The sequence below is a fragment of the Populus alba genome, chromosome 6 (assembly GCF_005239225.2).
Source record: "Populus alba chromosome 6, ASM523922v2, whole genome shotgun sequence".
NCBI lineage: Eukaryota > Viridiplantae > Streptophyta > Magnoliopsida > Malpighiales > Salicaceae > Populus > Populus alba.
Window position 1 is genome coordinate 24,933,891 of NC_133289.1, and position 15,452 is coordinate 24,949,342.

General features: G+C 36.0%; 2 protein-coding genes across 2 annotated transcripts; one reads left to right on the top strand and one right to left on the bottom strand.

Moving 5' to 3' along the window:
- Nucleotides 1-8,665: 8,665 nt before the first annotated feature.
- LOC118057983 (flowering-promoting factor 1-like protein 2) lies at nucleotides 8,666-9,581 on the bottom strand. Its single transcript, XM_035070713.2, has one exon. It carries the CDS (start codon nucleotides 9,290-9,292, stop codon nucleotides 8,954-8,956), a length of 339 nt encoding a protein of 112 aa, XP_034926604.1. The 5' UTR covers nucleotides 9,293-9,581; the 3' UTR covers nucleotides 8,666-8,953.
- A 4,718-nt stretch (nucleotides 9,582-14,299) lies between these two features.
- On the top strand, nucleotides 14,300-15,283 carry LOC118057980 (fasciclin-like arabinogalactan protein 14). The gene has a single exon (XM_035070712.1). It carries the CDS (start codon nucleotides 14,375-14,377, stop codon nucleotides 15,281-15,283), a length of 909 nt encoding a protein of 302 aa, XP_034926603.1. The 5' UTR covers nucleotides 14,300-14,374.
- The last annotated feature ends 169 nt before the right edge of the window (nucleotides 15,284-15,452 follow it).

Sequence of the window (15,452 nt, forward strand, 5' to 3'; positions counted from 1 at the left end):
ATTTTTGTCTTCTCGTCATCATATGTTGTAGCCTATTTTAATTGCTAATATTATTGAGGATTGAAGTTATCAATGGATGCAATCAAGAAGGAAGCCCATGACTGATGACAGCGCTTAGGTGTGGTCTGTGAGGAACTGATCTACAGTCTGGTTGCTTTGATTTTCCTTGGCCATCACCACAACACAGCTATGGTTTAGAATTAACTGATTATCTTTGTCATCTTCTCATCTACAGGAGGACGACTGGTTGGTTGAGAGAGTGGGGATTATCGCATAAGGGTTTTGGCATAATTACTTACTTCTATGAGTTTTTTAATTTGTAATTTAATTAATGCCATGCGTGAGTGATTCTTAGGTCTTCGCATGAAACTTAACTTGATTATTATATATCTCGTTTTTAACCACGTGTATTTGATTCCATGACTTGGAACAACTGAAAGACTTGTCTTCTACTCCTTTTTTGTGGACATGCTCTTCTGATAATTGGTTGCCAAATGCCAACAACTCTGGTTTTGTGGCATTCAAGACACTAAGTTAACAGCAATGGCAATGAAGCTTTGATTATTACTATTATAGAAAGGATTAATTATCTGAATATTGTTGCTTTCTTTCACTTCTTCTCTCTCACCAAGTTAACACCATATTGATTTCCTGATTTGACCATTTTTTATATAGATTTTAGGTCTTTTGCTTCATAACTATTAGTTTTTGTATGCATATAGTTATCCATTGGGTTGATTTATATAAATAATTTTTATTTGCTTGGAGCACGAGGGAGATGAAAACTTTGCAATTATAGGTCTTGTAAATTCCAAAAGAAATCTTTTTCCCCCCCTTCTGATTGGTGTTCCTTCTCTCCGTGCATCAATAAAAAGATTTGTTAATTTGACTAATATTTCTTCAGATTTGTTTTTATATATGTTAGTGGATAAGCAAAGGCTGGATGACGGGTGAAGAACGAACGAAGCATGCATGGCTAAAGGGTAATTTAGTGTCGTTCTCTTCCTAGGGTTGATGGAATTCAAACTCTTAGCTTCATCTTTTAATTAAATCTGCATAGCTTAAGAGCTCTCTCTCTCTCTCTCTCTCTGCGTGTTCCTATGCATGCTTGAAGTCAACACTTTCCCCCAATGTTTGACTTTCTGTGGGATGAGATAATTGATGTTTGCTTTTGACGGTAGTTGTAAAGTAGTTGAATCGATCGAAGGGCTATGGCTATGGCTATGGCTATGGATTTGCCTGTATGTGGGCCTTTTGCGCAAGACAATGTAGATGAAGTTTGGACCATTATCTGGGCTCTAAGTGTTAATCAAGCCTGAGCTCGTTCTACAAACTATACAAGTACCCTTCTTCTAAATTGTAATGGACACGACACGAGACCCTTTTTAGCTAAGATGTTTCTGCCCATTAGAACTTTACAATCTCTTCATTTGCTAGGTTCAGGATTTTTGTATAAAATTGTGAATTAAGCACAACTCAATTCAATTTAAAACAGATTTTTTTTATTTATTTATAAAAAAGGTTAAGATTAACATTGTTTTTAAGAGTTTTTTTTTTAACTAAATCAAGTTTTGATTTAATTAACTTGATTTAATTTCTCGGGTTGTATATTGACTTATTAGGTTTTATCAGATCAAACTAGATTAATTTTAGATTGATTAATTTTTTTAAAAAAAATATGAGGACAGTCATTTAATATGGGTTAAGAGTCATGACATTGAAATGTTGAAACCAAGAACATTTCAACAAAACATGTGTCCTAGCACATGAAGATGTCTCCCTTCAAATTTGAGAATTATTCCTTTTGTTTCCGTGTGTCCTTTTCTTACCTTTTTCTTAACATGTAATTTTGAAACTAAGCGGAGTCAAACCCAATTATTAAGTCCAGTCTTTAGTGATTTGTTAATTTAGGACTTCACTTACATCGAGTTTTAATTAAACAGAGTAAAAGTTAATTTAGTCAAATATATTCAATCCAAGAGATTAACATGTGATTTAATTAACTAGATTAAAAAACGTTATTGTTTATATTTTAAAAAAAATTAAAACATGTCATCTTTGATATATTAACGCAAATTAACTAGAATAATTTCTAATCAAAGTTTTAAATGGGGTTATGAAATGAGCCGAGTTTAATAATTTTATTCAAATCAATAATTCGTAAGTAATTACAATTATAATGATAACCCTTGATTAATTGGTACGGGGAGACAGAACAAGACACAAAATTAAAATGATAATGCATGTGGAGGTCAATTCTTACTTTCATTCTCATAGGATTTAAATTTAAGGTAAAGCCATTGTGGTCACAACCCTAGCTCAAAACTCATTTATATATAGGGGAGATTGATGGAGGCATTTCCCTTCGAGTGCAATTGAAAACAGCAAGAGACATGAAGGTGTCTTTTGAGTGACGCGCCACGTGCGTGACCACACTCTTCACCCCACACATCTGATTTGGACACGTGGCATGACTTGTGTGGTTTTCGAGGCACTGTCGTGATCTACTTCACGTGACACCCCATCGATCATCCAGTTCCCACTTCTTGGGGGGGACCTCGTGATCTCCTCTCCTCTTAGCTAATTCATCAAAGGATGAACACAAATTTGATTGGCCGAAAACACTCTCTGTGCTGTCTCCATTATCTTCTCTACCCATAATGATTATAAGAGATATTAATATCTATTTTTTAACCCAAAATTAAATACCATCTTTTGCTTTTAAATATTACCCGAATTCAATCGAGTTTATTTATTTATTTATTTAGTTAGGTCGGTTTAAATTAATATTTATCAAATTAAGGAGAATTTATTATTTTGATTTACTTTTATTTTCAACACAAAATGATTTTATATAGGAAAATTAGCGTACAAGAATAGGGTTTTGAAAATGAAAAAAATAATTGAGTTTAATATTTTTAAATCTTTTATTAGAGCTTTGATCTATGAGATATGGGGTTTAATATATAATATTCAATTTGAAAAATATTGTTACAACGTCTAATGTATATATATGGTATCTTAAACTTCGAAATGCTTGAATAAATTTTTCATACATACCTCCACATCATCCAAGAGGATGGCAACACACAAGGCTCGTAATTAATTATATATTATATATTAACATGCATATTACAAAAGGACATTATCACATCTACCATTATATATAGATGGATCCATGATTTCTGATAATGAAAACTTGAAACCCTTTCTTTCTCTCGATGATTATCCAAAAAAATAAACTTGAAACCCTCAAAATACTAATTAGGGATTAAGCCAAATTAATAATTATAATTAGTTTAAGGCAGATGTAGTATTGTTTTATTAAGAGTTTAATTTCTTTTCTCACAGTATTTATTTTCACTCATTTTTAGCATGTTTTAGCCTTATCTGTGTATTTGTTCCCCTTGTGTTGTCATTGTTAAATAATATTTATGTTGTCTTATTTATTAAGGGTAGAATAGTACTTTCAGTTTAACCTATATATACTTTATTTGTAATTAGGTTAAGACTATGCATTCATAATATACACTTTATTCAGAATTCTAGCCTCCTTTTTGTGTTTGATCTCAATAAGTTTAACATGGTATCAGAGCTGGTTTTATGGAACGAAGCTTAATCCCAAATACAGCTTCGCGGATCCAACTTTTTTTTTTGGAGTGATATTTTGTCTTCCGCTTCTGCAAAATTAGGTATTTCGACAGTCTCTGCAATTATTTTGGTATTTCGACAGTTTCTGCAATTATTTTGGTATTTCGTCTTCCCTTCAGCTTCTGCAATTTGGTATCTGCGTTCAGTTTTTGCAAATTTGTTTTGTGTTTTGGGAGTAATCGTATAATTTCGAGAAGATATTTGTTTAGTTTCTGCAATTGAGTATTTTGTCTTCCGCTACTTTTGCATTCTGGTTATTTGTGATTGTTGATTATGGCTACTGAAAGAGATGATTCGCTTCAGTCTGTGAGTGTGAGGTTGGATGGGAAGAACTATTCATATTGGAGTTATGTAATGAGAAATTTCCTTAAGGGTAAGAAGATGTGGGGGTATGTTAGTGGAACTTATGTGATACCTAAGAATATTGAGGAGGGGGATGCTGGTTTGATAGATACATGGGAAGCAAATAATGCAAAGATCATTACTTGGATCAACAATTCTGTTGAGCATTCAATAGGTACGCAGTTGGCGAAATATGAGACAGCAAAAGAGGTTTGGGATCATCTGCAAAGGTTATTCACACAATCAAATTTTGCAAAACAGTATCAATTAGAGAATGACATACGAGCTCTTCATCAGAAGAATATGAGTATTCAAGAGTTTTATTCTGCTATGACAGATCTTTGGGATCAATTGGCTCTTACTGAATCGACAGAATTAAAGGCATGTGGTGCCTATATTGAGCGTAGAGAGCAGCAAAGATTGGTACAGTTTTTAACAGCACTTCGCAGTGATTTCGAAGGACTTAGAGGTTCAATTCTGCATCGTTCTCCACTGCCTTCTGTTGACTCTGTTGTCAGTGAGTTATTGGCTGAAGAAATACGTTTTCAGTCTTATTCTGAAAAAGGAATTCTTTCTGCTTCAAATCCTTCAGTACTAGCAGTACCTTCTAGGTCATTCTCTAATCATCAGAATAAGTCTCACACAAGGGTTGGCTTCGATGAGTGCAGCTTCTGTAAGCAGAAAGGTCATTGGAAGGCTCAGTGTCCTAAGTTGAGACATCAGAATCAAGCTTGGAAGCCTGAAAATCAGTCACAATCTAATGCTCATAGACCACCTCAGGGTTATAAACCACAACACCACAATACTGCAGCAGTAGCTTCCTCGAGTTCTATTACCGATCCTAATATTTTGGCTGAGCAATTTCAGAAGTTTCTCTCCTTGCAGCCACAAGCAATGTCCGCTTCTTCTTCTATAGGTCAGTTGCCTCATAGTTCCTCAGGTATGTCACATTCTGAATGGGTCTTGGATTCTGGTGCTTCTCATCATATGTCTCCAGATTCCTCATCTTTTACCTCTATATCCCCTTTATCCTCCATTCCTGTTATGACTGCTGATGGCACTCAAATGCCCTTAGCAGGTGTTGGTTCTGTTGTCACACCTCACATGTCTCTCCCTAATGTTTATCTTATTCCACAACTCAAATTGAATCTTGCATCTGTTGGTCAAATATGTGATTCTGGTGATTATTTAGTCATGTTTTCTGGTTCCTTTTGTTGTATACAGGATCTGCAGTCTCAGAAGCTGATTGGGACAGGCCGTAGGGAGAATGGACTATATATTTTGGATGAGTTAAAAGTGCCAGTTGCTGCTGCTGCCGCTGCTACTACTACAGTTGATTTGTCTTCCTTTCGTTTGAGTATTTCATCTTCTAGTTTTTATTTATGGCATTCCCGTCTAGGTCATGTTTCGTCTTCTCGTTTGAGATTTTTGGCATCCACAGGAGCTTTAGGAAATTTGAAAACTTGTGACATTTCTGATTGTAGTGGATGTAAATTGGCAAAATTTTCCGCCTTACCTTTTAATCGAAGTATTTCTGTTTCTTCTTCACCATTTGATTTAATTCATTCTGATGTATGGGGACCTTCTCCTGTTGCCACAAAAGGAGGGTCTCGATATTATGTCTCTTTTATTGATGATCATACTCGTTATTGTTGGGTTTATTTAATGAAACATCGTTCTGAATTCTTTGAGATATATGCAGCTTTTCGAGCTCTTATCAAAACTCAACATTCTGCTGTGATTAAATGTTTTAGGTGTGATTTGGGTGGGGAATACACCTCTAATAAATTTTGCCAATTGCTTGCCTTAGATGGAACCATCCACCAAACTTCTTGTACAGATACTCCTGAGCAAAATGGTGTTGCTGAAAGAAAACATAGGCACATTGTTGAAACTGCTCGTTCTCTCTTGTTGTCTGCCTTTGTTCCTAGTGAGTTTTGGGGAGAAGCTGTTCTTACTGCTGTAAGTTTAATTAATACAATTCCATCTTCTCATAGTTCGGGTCTATCTCCTTTTGAAAAGTTATATGGGTATGTTCTGATTATTCCTCATTTAGAGTCTTTGGTTGTACTTGTTTCGTTCTTCGTCCTCATGTAGAACGAAGTAAGTTATCTTCTCGATCCGCTATTTGTGTTTTTCTAGGCTATGGTGAAGGTAAAAAGGGTTATCGTTGTTTTGATCCAATAACTCAGAAACTTTATGTGTCTCGTCATGTTGTCTTCCTTGAGCATATACCTTTCTTTTCTATTCCATCCACTACTCATAACCTGACCAAATCTGATGTTATTAGTATAGATCCATTTTCTGAGGATTCTGATATCTCTCCCCATGTTCGATCAATTTGTACTCATAACTCTGCAGGTACTGGTACTTTACTCTCTGGCACACCTGAAGCTCCATTCTCATCTACAGCCCCTCAAGCTTCATCTGAGATTGTGGATCCACCTCCACGTCAGTCCATCCGTATTCGTAAGTCCACAAAACTACCAGATTTTGCTTATTCTTGTTATTCTTCATCATTTACTTTCTTTTTAGCCTCTATTCATTGTCTTGTTGAGCCCTCTTCCTATAAAGAGGCAATTCTTGATCCGCTTTGGCAGCAAGCTATGGATGAGGAACTTTCTGCATTGCATAAGACAGATACTTGGGATCTGGTTCCTCTACCTCCTGGTAAGAGTGTTGTTGGTTGTCGTTGGGTGTATAAGATCAAGACTAATTCTGATGGGTCTATTGAGCGATATAAAGCTAGGTTGGTTGCCAAAGGATACTCTCAACAGTATGGTATGGACTATGAGGAGACATTTGCTCCGGTTGCAAAAATGACTACTATTCGTACTCTTATTGCCGTAGCTTCGATTCGTCAATGGCATATTTCTCAACTTGATGTTAAAAATGCCTTCTTGAATGGAGATCTTCAAGAAGAAGTTTATATGGCACCCCCTCCTGGTATTTCACATGACTCTGGATATGTTTGTAAGCTTAAGAAAGCATTATATGGTCTCAAACAAGCACCCCGTGCTTGGTTTGAGAAATTCTCTATTGTGATCTCGTCACTTGGCTTTGTTTCTAGCAGTCATGATTCTGCTCTTTTTATTAAGTGCACTGATGCAGGTCGTATCATTCTGTCTTTATATGTTGATGACATGATTATTACTGGTGATGACATTGATGGTATTTCAGTTTTGAAGACAGAGTTGGCTAGACGATTTGAGATGAAGGATTTGGGTTATCTTCGATATTTCCTGGGTATTGAGGTAGCATACTCACCTAGAGGTTACCTTCTTTCTCAGTCGAAATATGTTGCAGATATTCTTGAGCGGGCTAGACTTACTGATAACAAGACTGTGGATACTCCTATTGAGGTTAACACAAGGTACTCTTCTTCTGATGGTTTACCTTTGATAGATCCTACTTTATACCGCACTATTGTTGGGAGTTTGGTATATCTCACCATTACTCGTCCAGATATTGCATATGCTGTTCATGTTGTTAGTCAGTTTGTTGCTTCTCCTACTACTGTTCATTGGGCAGCTGTTCTTCGTATTTTGCGATATCTTCGGGGTACAGTTTTTCAAAGTCTTTTACTTTCATCCACCTCTTCCTTGGAGTTACGTGCATACTCTGATGCTGATCATGGTAGTGATCCCACAGATCGCAAGTCTGTTACCGGGTTTTGTATCTTTTTAGGTGATTCTCTTATTTCTTGGAAGAGTAAGAAACAATCTATTGTTTCTCAATCATCCACCGAAGCAGAATATCGTGCCATGGCATCTACTACCAAAGAGATTATTTGGTTACGTTGGTTACTTGCTGATATGGGAGTTTCCTTTTCCCATCCTACTCCTATGTATTGTGACAACCAGAGTTCTATTCAGATTGCTCACAACTCGGTTTTTCATGAGCGGACTAAGCACATTGAAATCGATTGTCATCTTACTCGTCATCATCTCAAGCATGGAACCATTACTTTGCCCTTTGTTCCTTCTTCATTGCAGATTGCAGATTTCTTTACCAAGGCGCATTCCATATCTCGTTTTTGTTTTCTAGTTGGCAAACTCTCGATGCTTGTAGCTGCCGCATCGTGAGTTTGAGGGGATATGTTAAATAATATTTATGTTGTCTTATTTATTAAGGGTAGAATAGTACTTTCAGTTTAACCTATATATACTTTATTTGTAATTAGGTTAAGACTATGCATTCATAATATACACTTTATTCAGAATTCTAGCCTCCTTTTTGTGTTTGATCTCAATAAGTTTAACAGTCATGATCAATTATAACTCAAGTAAAAGGGGTCATGGCCACAAAGTTTTAGACAAAGCCATTGTCAATCCCCCTTCTCTTTCACAAACCTTGTTGCTTAGCTAGTAACCAATAGAAATTAATATGCCTCACCAATATCAAACTCTTATTGCCTCTCTCTCTTATATAGAGACAGCCTCCAATTCGATCAATTGGGTTGCCATATCCCAAAATTTAGGGTTATGTCCTCATTTGGAACAAAGTGAAGTCCTAATGAGAATTGGCATTCTTGTACCAGAAGATCGGGAAAAACATAATCCTAGCTTCCCTTGTATCGTCTTTGTTCTGCTTTTACCTGCTGCATGCATAAGAACATTCTAGGCCACTAGCTAGCAATGGCAACAAGCTGGATTGACAACATAGATGGTAATCAATTTCTATGAAAGAAAAGTCAACTCATGATCTTAATTATTAGAAAACACAGCATTACAAATTTACATTAATAGAGAACCCGAACATCAGGTTTTAAGCTTATTTTAGTACATATCAAACAAGGGAAGCACACCAAATGTGAAAAGGAGAATAATGTCGTCCTTGCTAGCTAGGGAAAATAAACCTGGGAAAGCACACACTGTATGATACAAGGAGAAGGGTAGAAGGGCTAGACACAACTGCATGAAGAAATTAATTAAGCTCTGGCTAGAGATGTAGAGAGCGCTTACATATCTCTAACATGGAACATGTTAGGGTTCTTAATGACAATATCATACATGTAGACAGAGTTGAACTTGGAGAAGTCTCTAGGAAGAGAGATTAGATCAATGGAAGCGTGTTTGTGGAATTGGAAGAGGTCAGGGTCACCCCCATAATACCTCTCCCATCCTAGCTCTTTCAAGATTTGTTCGAGGGAAGAGTATGAAGTTACCACTTGGCCTGATGGCAGGTGCACCAATACCTTTCTCCTTGAACCACCTCCATTCCTTTCATTAGATGCAGCCGCAGGGTTCTCCACTAGGCGAATTACACCGTTGTTTTTGAAAACCCAAACTCCTGACATTTCTGGGAATATTATTAGTCTTTTTGTTGTAGTAAAATGCTTGGTTGTGGCTAGGGTTTTATCGAAGAAGAAAGCAGGAGCTTGCTAGAGTTGGTTGGTGAGTGAAGAAGGGAATAGGAGGGGGGGTATTTATCTGTGTCGCGGGGCAGAAAAAACAAGAGGAAAATACTCTAGGAGTGGGGTTTATGATGTGGCTTTGTGGATATAGAATCTAGATATGGTGGGTCCTTATGGCATTAAATGGGAGGGTACAAGGATTCTCATAGGGTGTGATTTAGGGCACATATACCATCCGTGGGGTTGGTTTAGGAGAATCTATGGAGGTCGTGTAAGCTTTGGCTTTCTTTAGAACAGAGAATCTACTGATTTCCACGAGGACTACTTTGCAAGAAATCATGAAAATTGTAGAAAGTCAATCAGCAAAAGATTTGTGCACCCACACCTATCACGAGATGTCCACGTGAAGAGAGTGTGAGAGATTGGTGAGAAAATCTTGCTGGTGGGTTAGGCAACTGAGAGTGGCATTGCAATTTGGGAGCTTCTTTTTGTTGGTTACTACTCATCATTGGAGAAATATGGAAACCCTAAAGGTGGTTTTAGTCCTTTTGTTGTCATTAATTTCTGGAAACAAATTAAAGCCTGGCTGTAGCCACCAGAAAAATTGAATTGAATCTGTAAAATTATACATGTTTTATGACTTGAGTTTCATTAGGGGTCAAATGTTTTCAATATGATTTAATAATGTATCCGAATTAATTAATAGTTTTTCTAATATAACAAATAATTAAATATTCTCTTAATAATCAGTTATGCTTGTTGACATCCTCAATTTAATTGTGTTTTATTCCGAAATTAAATTAATGCTTTTTTCTAATCAGATTTTCTCATCTTGCCTGCTTTGTTCTGTTTTTAAATAATAATAATGAAAAAAATTTAGAAAAAAATACAATATGAAGAAAGGACCGGGTCAAAAATGGATTTAAACATATAAATTATCAAAACTAAATCCATGTCTTTAATTTGGTAAAAATAAATAAGTAAGATTTATGTTGCAATTAAAAGATTTATAAATATTTTACTTTTTAAGAGCTAGATTGAAATTTGAATCAGGTTCTTCACAGAGTAATTGATAACTTTGCTCAGTATTGCTGCTTGAGTAGATAGCTTTTCTAGACGTCAAACTACACATGCTTTTCACGACAATAGCAAAAGCTTCACATAACTTTTTTCCCCACAACTTTTGTTCACATCATATTTGTGTCTTTGACCTTGCTGCTATTAATTAACATGACAGGCCTCGTTTGAAAAGACTCTTCCTACGTCAATAATATTCTGAGTATCTAATTAAATTCCTTTAGCTAGGTCAAGTTGATTTAATCTGTTGCATATAATTAGTTTTATCCCATGTTATTGCAATATCATAGTCAAAACCATTAACCCTAAAGCCGTACTGCTCGTAAGGACCACCACCATACATTATTACATAGGTTTTCAGGAACATATTTATCGTGCATGTTAATTTTATCCCTGCTCATAAGAACATGTATGCTACACTGTGTGTATACAATTGATGATATGTTGGCCACATGATGGTCACATGGGCTCAAGTGGTCCATGAACATGACTGTTTAAACCCTCGACAGTCTTGTCAAAATCTATTGGTCGATGGAGGAAGTCGATGTTGGATATTTATCCATAGTTATTACTGCTTCACAGATATTTTCTTGTAAAGAATATTTTCCAAAATCTATTATAAAAAAGGTCTTGTTTTCAATGTTATCCCTTTCCAGCATCAATAAATTATTATGTAAATGTAGCGATGATCTACATATAGATTATCAAAGAGTAATATGAAATCATTTTAGCATATTGCAGTTTAAATTTTCAAGTTAAAATAAGTACGTATTTGATCAAGAAAATTGCAAAAATGGATCAATCTACATACTGGCTTTTCTCATGATCATCCGTCACTACCTATTAAAAGAAGGAAGACAAAAAAGAGAGGAAGACAAACAATATTAATTGCAGCCTTGGATTGTGTTTTCAAGAAGCCTTGAGTCAGCTTGCAGGGGATACTGTGGTCCTGAACTCGATCTCAAACCTTCTAAAACCATAAAGTTGAACAGCGATTCCATTGTGAAGTTATTGAAACTTTTTGCATGCCTTTAACAATCCAAACCCTGGAGAAGAAGGTCTATCTTTGCTGCTCTTGTTCCTCTTTAGGCATACCACAAAGTCCGAAGGGCACAGACCATCATATATAGGTGTGTGTTTATGTGTATATATATATATATATATATATATATATATAAGAGATGTCAACTTCAGAAGAAAAGGAGGGAGAGATGCGGATTCCATTTTTCATGAAAATCTGGATAGACTCTCAACAATGTAGCACCACAGATGACTTTTATAGTTCTAGATGCTTCCAAGCACAGCTGTTATACTTCAAACAAGCACTTCAGGAAGCAAAAGAGAATGAGAGAATCATCATACGTCTACAAATCCATCTAAGTTTAATAAAATTAATTAAATCAAGAATTAACTTATTATATCGATCGTTTTTGACAACCTGGACAAGATCTTGGTTGGATGAGTCACTAGATGATCAACGCACATTTATCTAAACATTACTCATATACATATGATTGACCCCTGGAAGTCTTGTAGGCTGCAAACCCAGCCAAAAAAATAAAAAATAATAAAAAGGCTGATAGGGGATAAGGGACAAGGAATAATTTGTAAAGGAAGGAGCTTAGTTGTCAGTAAGATACATCATTTTCCCATATCCAAGTAGGATCCCAATCATTTATTTGTCTGCTTGTGCATTTGCTAGAATCTTGGAGCACAACAAAAACAGATCATCAAAGATTTTCCTATTTCTTTTTTATCTTATCATGTTTCAGCCTCCTTTTAATCCTTATTTTCTAGCTACAAAGAGGATTTGGTTGGATGGGTGGGACAATTTCACCACTTCCATGAACCTTATCAACAGGCTTTGCCTTTATCGAATTCCCAATGAGAATCAAAACAAAGCTAAAGAGTATATATCACCTTTTATATGTCATGTTGATCATCAAAACCTAACAATTCGATCGAAAGCTGTTATGTTTTCGAACAAATTGTTTCCGGTTTGGTCTGTGGATTTCGCTTCATGTATTTTCTCGATTATAATTAATGCATAGATTGTTTAATGTCAATGTGGTTTTTTTCTATTTTTTAAAACATTAGGGAAATAGCACATAATCTCTATGAAAATTGTATGTATAGTGTTGCATGTATCATATTACTTAGTTGTCATATATAGTACCAATCACGAGAATCTAATCGTCTTATATTATAGTTGGGATAACTCCAGCATGTTCTCATATGTTCAAATTGTGCAAGAGACATCGAGCTTGGACTAGTGGTAACTAACAGAAATGTCTTAACGAGTCTGTTAATGCTCATCTAGCTTTCATTCTTCTCTCCTTTAATAAAAAGTTTCGTGCTTTAATAGTCATGTAATTATGGTTATCAGATTCGGTTTGAGGTCACGGTCCGACCCGTTTAAAATCCAAGATATATGGTTGCTTAATCAATTCTACAACAACATTATTTTAAATAAAAATTAATTAAAAAATCATTAAATTAAGCATAATTGATGTGTTTTTGTCAAAAAAACCATATCAACCTAAAAGCTTAAGCTATTAGGTGAGGTCACAGATATTATTCTCTAACATACCCCCTCAAGTAAAAGTTTTTTAAATTCAAAACTTGCATAGGTCAATTTTTACTTGTGCTTAATTTTTATTAAATAAATGGAAATGATAAAATTCGAAGTCGTGACCACTTGGAAATTAAGGCTCTAATATAATATCAAAGAACTATCTCAACCTAAAAATTTAAGTTGTAAGGTGAAATCTCATGATATGATTTATATTATTCTCTAATAGTCTCAAATATCAAGTTAATTTATTTATATTAACTAGATTGCAAGTTAATTTATTAGCTTATTCAAAGTTGATCAAATTAATATATATCCATTTTGATTTGAGAAAAAAAAATTATGTTCTAGGCAAAGCTTTTTATTGCTTCAACTTGCCGGATCAAATCAAATTTAATTAAAAATATTGATGAGATGTGATTTGTGCGGCTATGATCTGAGCATACAGAATATTGATCAATTTGAATCGAGAGAGCAAAAGAAGGAGAGTTTGGAGACTCACTTGAAGGGATATGTACCTAATTACACGCTACCATTTAGTTGCTTTGGAAGGAAATCAGATTGATTGGTCCTTTGAGGTACATGTACCCGACCACCCATGTCTTTATCATTAACTTAATGACTTAATTAAGCAAAGTAATCTTTAATGACTTAATTAAGCTTTATTTGATTAAGAATGCTTGCTCATGACAACAATAAGTGATCATTTCACTCTTATTTCACTTTCAACTCTGACTAATTTCTAATTTAGAGACAAAGCCTCCCTCATGCATGATTAATGACCAATTCATTGTCATCGAGCCACACAACATTCATTTTATTAGTATTTTAGAATATATAAATCAATATATATTTAATTAAAAAAACAAAGATAAAAACATAAAATAAATTTGTCTATATGTAATTTTAAAGTAAATTTATATGAACAAAAAATAGCCCAGCACAAGTTCATAACTCAATTTGATGGATGTCTTGTTTGCCTATTAGACCTAAATTTTGCTGCATTCCATGTCTTTTTTTTTTTGGTAAGCTGCTGCATTCCATGTCTGTTCCAAAATTAGCTCCTCTTCTGTTCAACTCCTTAATTAGGATAGAATTCTAAATATGATCACCAGTATTGTCATTGCTATTGCTGGCTTAAGACATTGTCAAACTACAGAAAGTTATCCACTCTTTGGTTCATCCCCTACATAACAAGACCTCACATCCTGATCTGTAGATTGAGAAATTCATTCTCGACCATGAATAGCCCAGCCACTCCTTTCTGGTCAACATCTCTACATGCATATAAAGGTCTCTGCGTTATCAGCTTTGGATTCAAACACAAGGGAAGTGATAATAATAAGGAAGGCTTTGGCTTCATCTTTTTGGCAAAGATGGATTCCAAGGCTTCTTCTCTCCTCTTCATTGCATTCTTGTGCTTACTCTCAACTTCCACAGCCTTCAACATCACCAAGATCCTTGCACAGTACCCTGAGTTTGCTAACTTTAATGATCTCCTCAGCCAGAGCGGGCTCGCCCAGGAAATCAACAGCCGCCAAACCATCACTGTCCTTGTGCTTGATAACGGATCAATCGATGGACTCTCTGGCAGACCCTTAGACATTGCAAAGAGGATCTTGAGTGCACATGTAATCCTTGATTACTATGATCAAATAAAGCTCTCGAAACTTCAAAAGGCCAGCACTATCGTTACCACCTTGTACCAAGCTAGTGGTGTTGCAGATAATCGACAAGGTTTCCTGAATATCAGCAGAACTGCTGAGGGAATCAAATTCGGTTCAGCAATGAAAGGTGCTCCTCTCGTTGCATCACTTGTGAAATCTATCTACTCGCAGCCTTACAACATCTCGGTGCTACAAGTCAGCGAACCTATTGAGACTCCAGGGATTGAGAACATGGCTCCACCACCACCACCTGGTACTGCTGCCGTTCCCAAGAAGGCACCTGCTCCAGCTCCAAGCACTAAAACTCCACCAGCTGCACCTCCAACTGCCAAGACTCCAGCCAAATCCCCTGCCAAATCTCCTTCCAAGGCTCCTGCACCATCCAAGGACGGACCATCTACACCAACTGAAGCACCAGCCGAGGGGCCAGTGGCTGCTGACGGGCCAGTGGCTGCTGATGGGCCGGTGGCTGATGTACCCGCAGACTCCCCAGAGACTGATACAGAAGTGCCTGAGGAAGCATCAGCTGTGGCACCTGCAAAAGCTGCTTCTTCACGTATGCATGTTGCTGGTGCAACCGTGGTTATCGGATTGTTTGCCTGCATAATGGGTTTTTAAAAGGCAAGCAATACAACAAGGCAGAACAAAAACCGGGTAAAAAAATGGAGTGAATGGGAACTGGATAGTACGAGGCTAGCACAAGGATCAATTTATCATTTTTATTTATTTATTTTGTATTTCCTTTGATTGTATCCACCCCTGATCACTGTTCGAAAAGAAGCTTGAA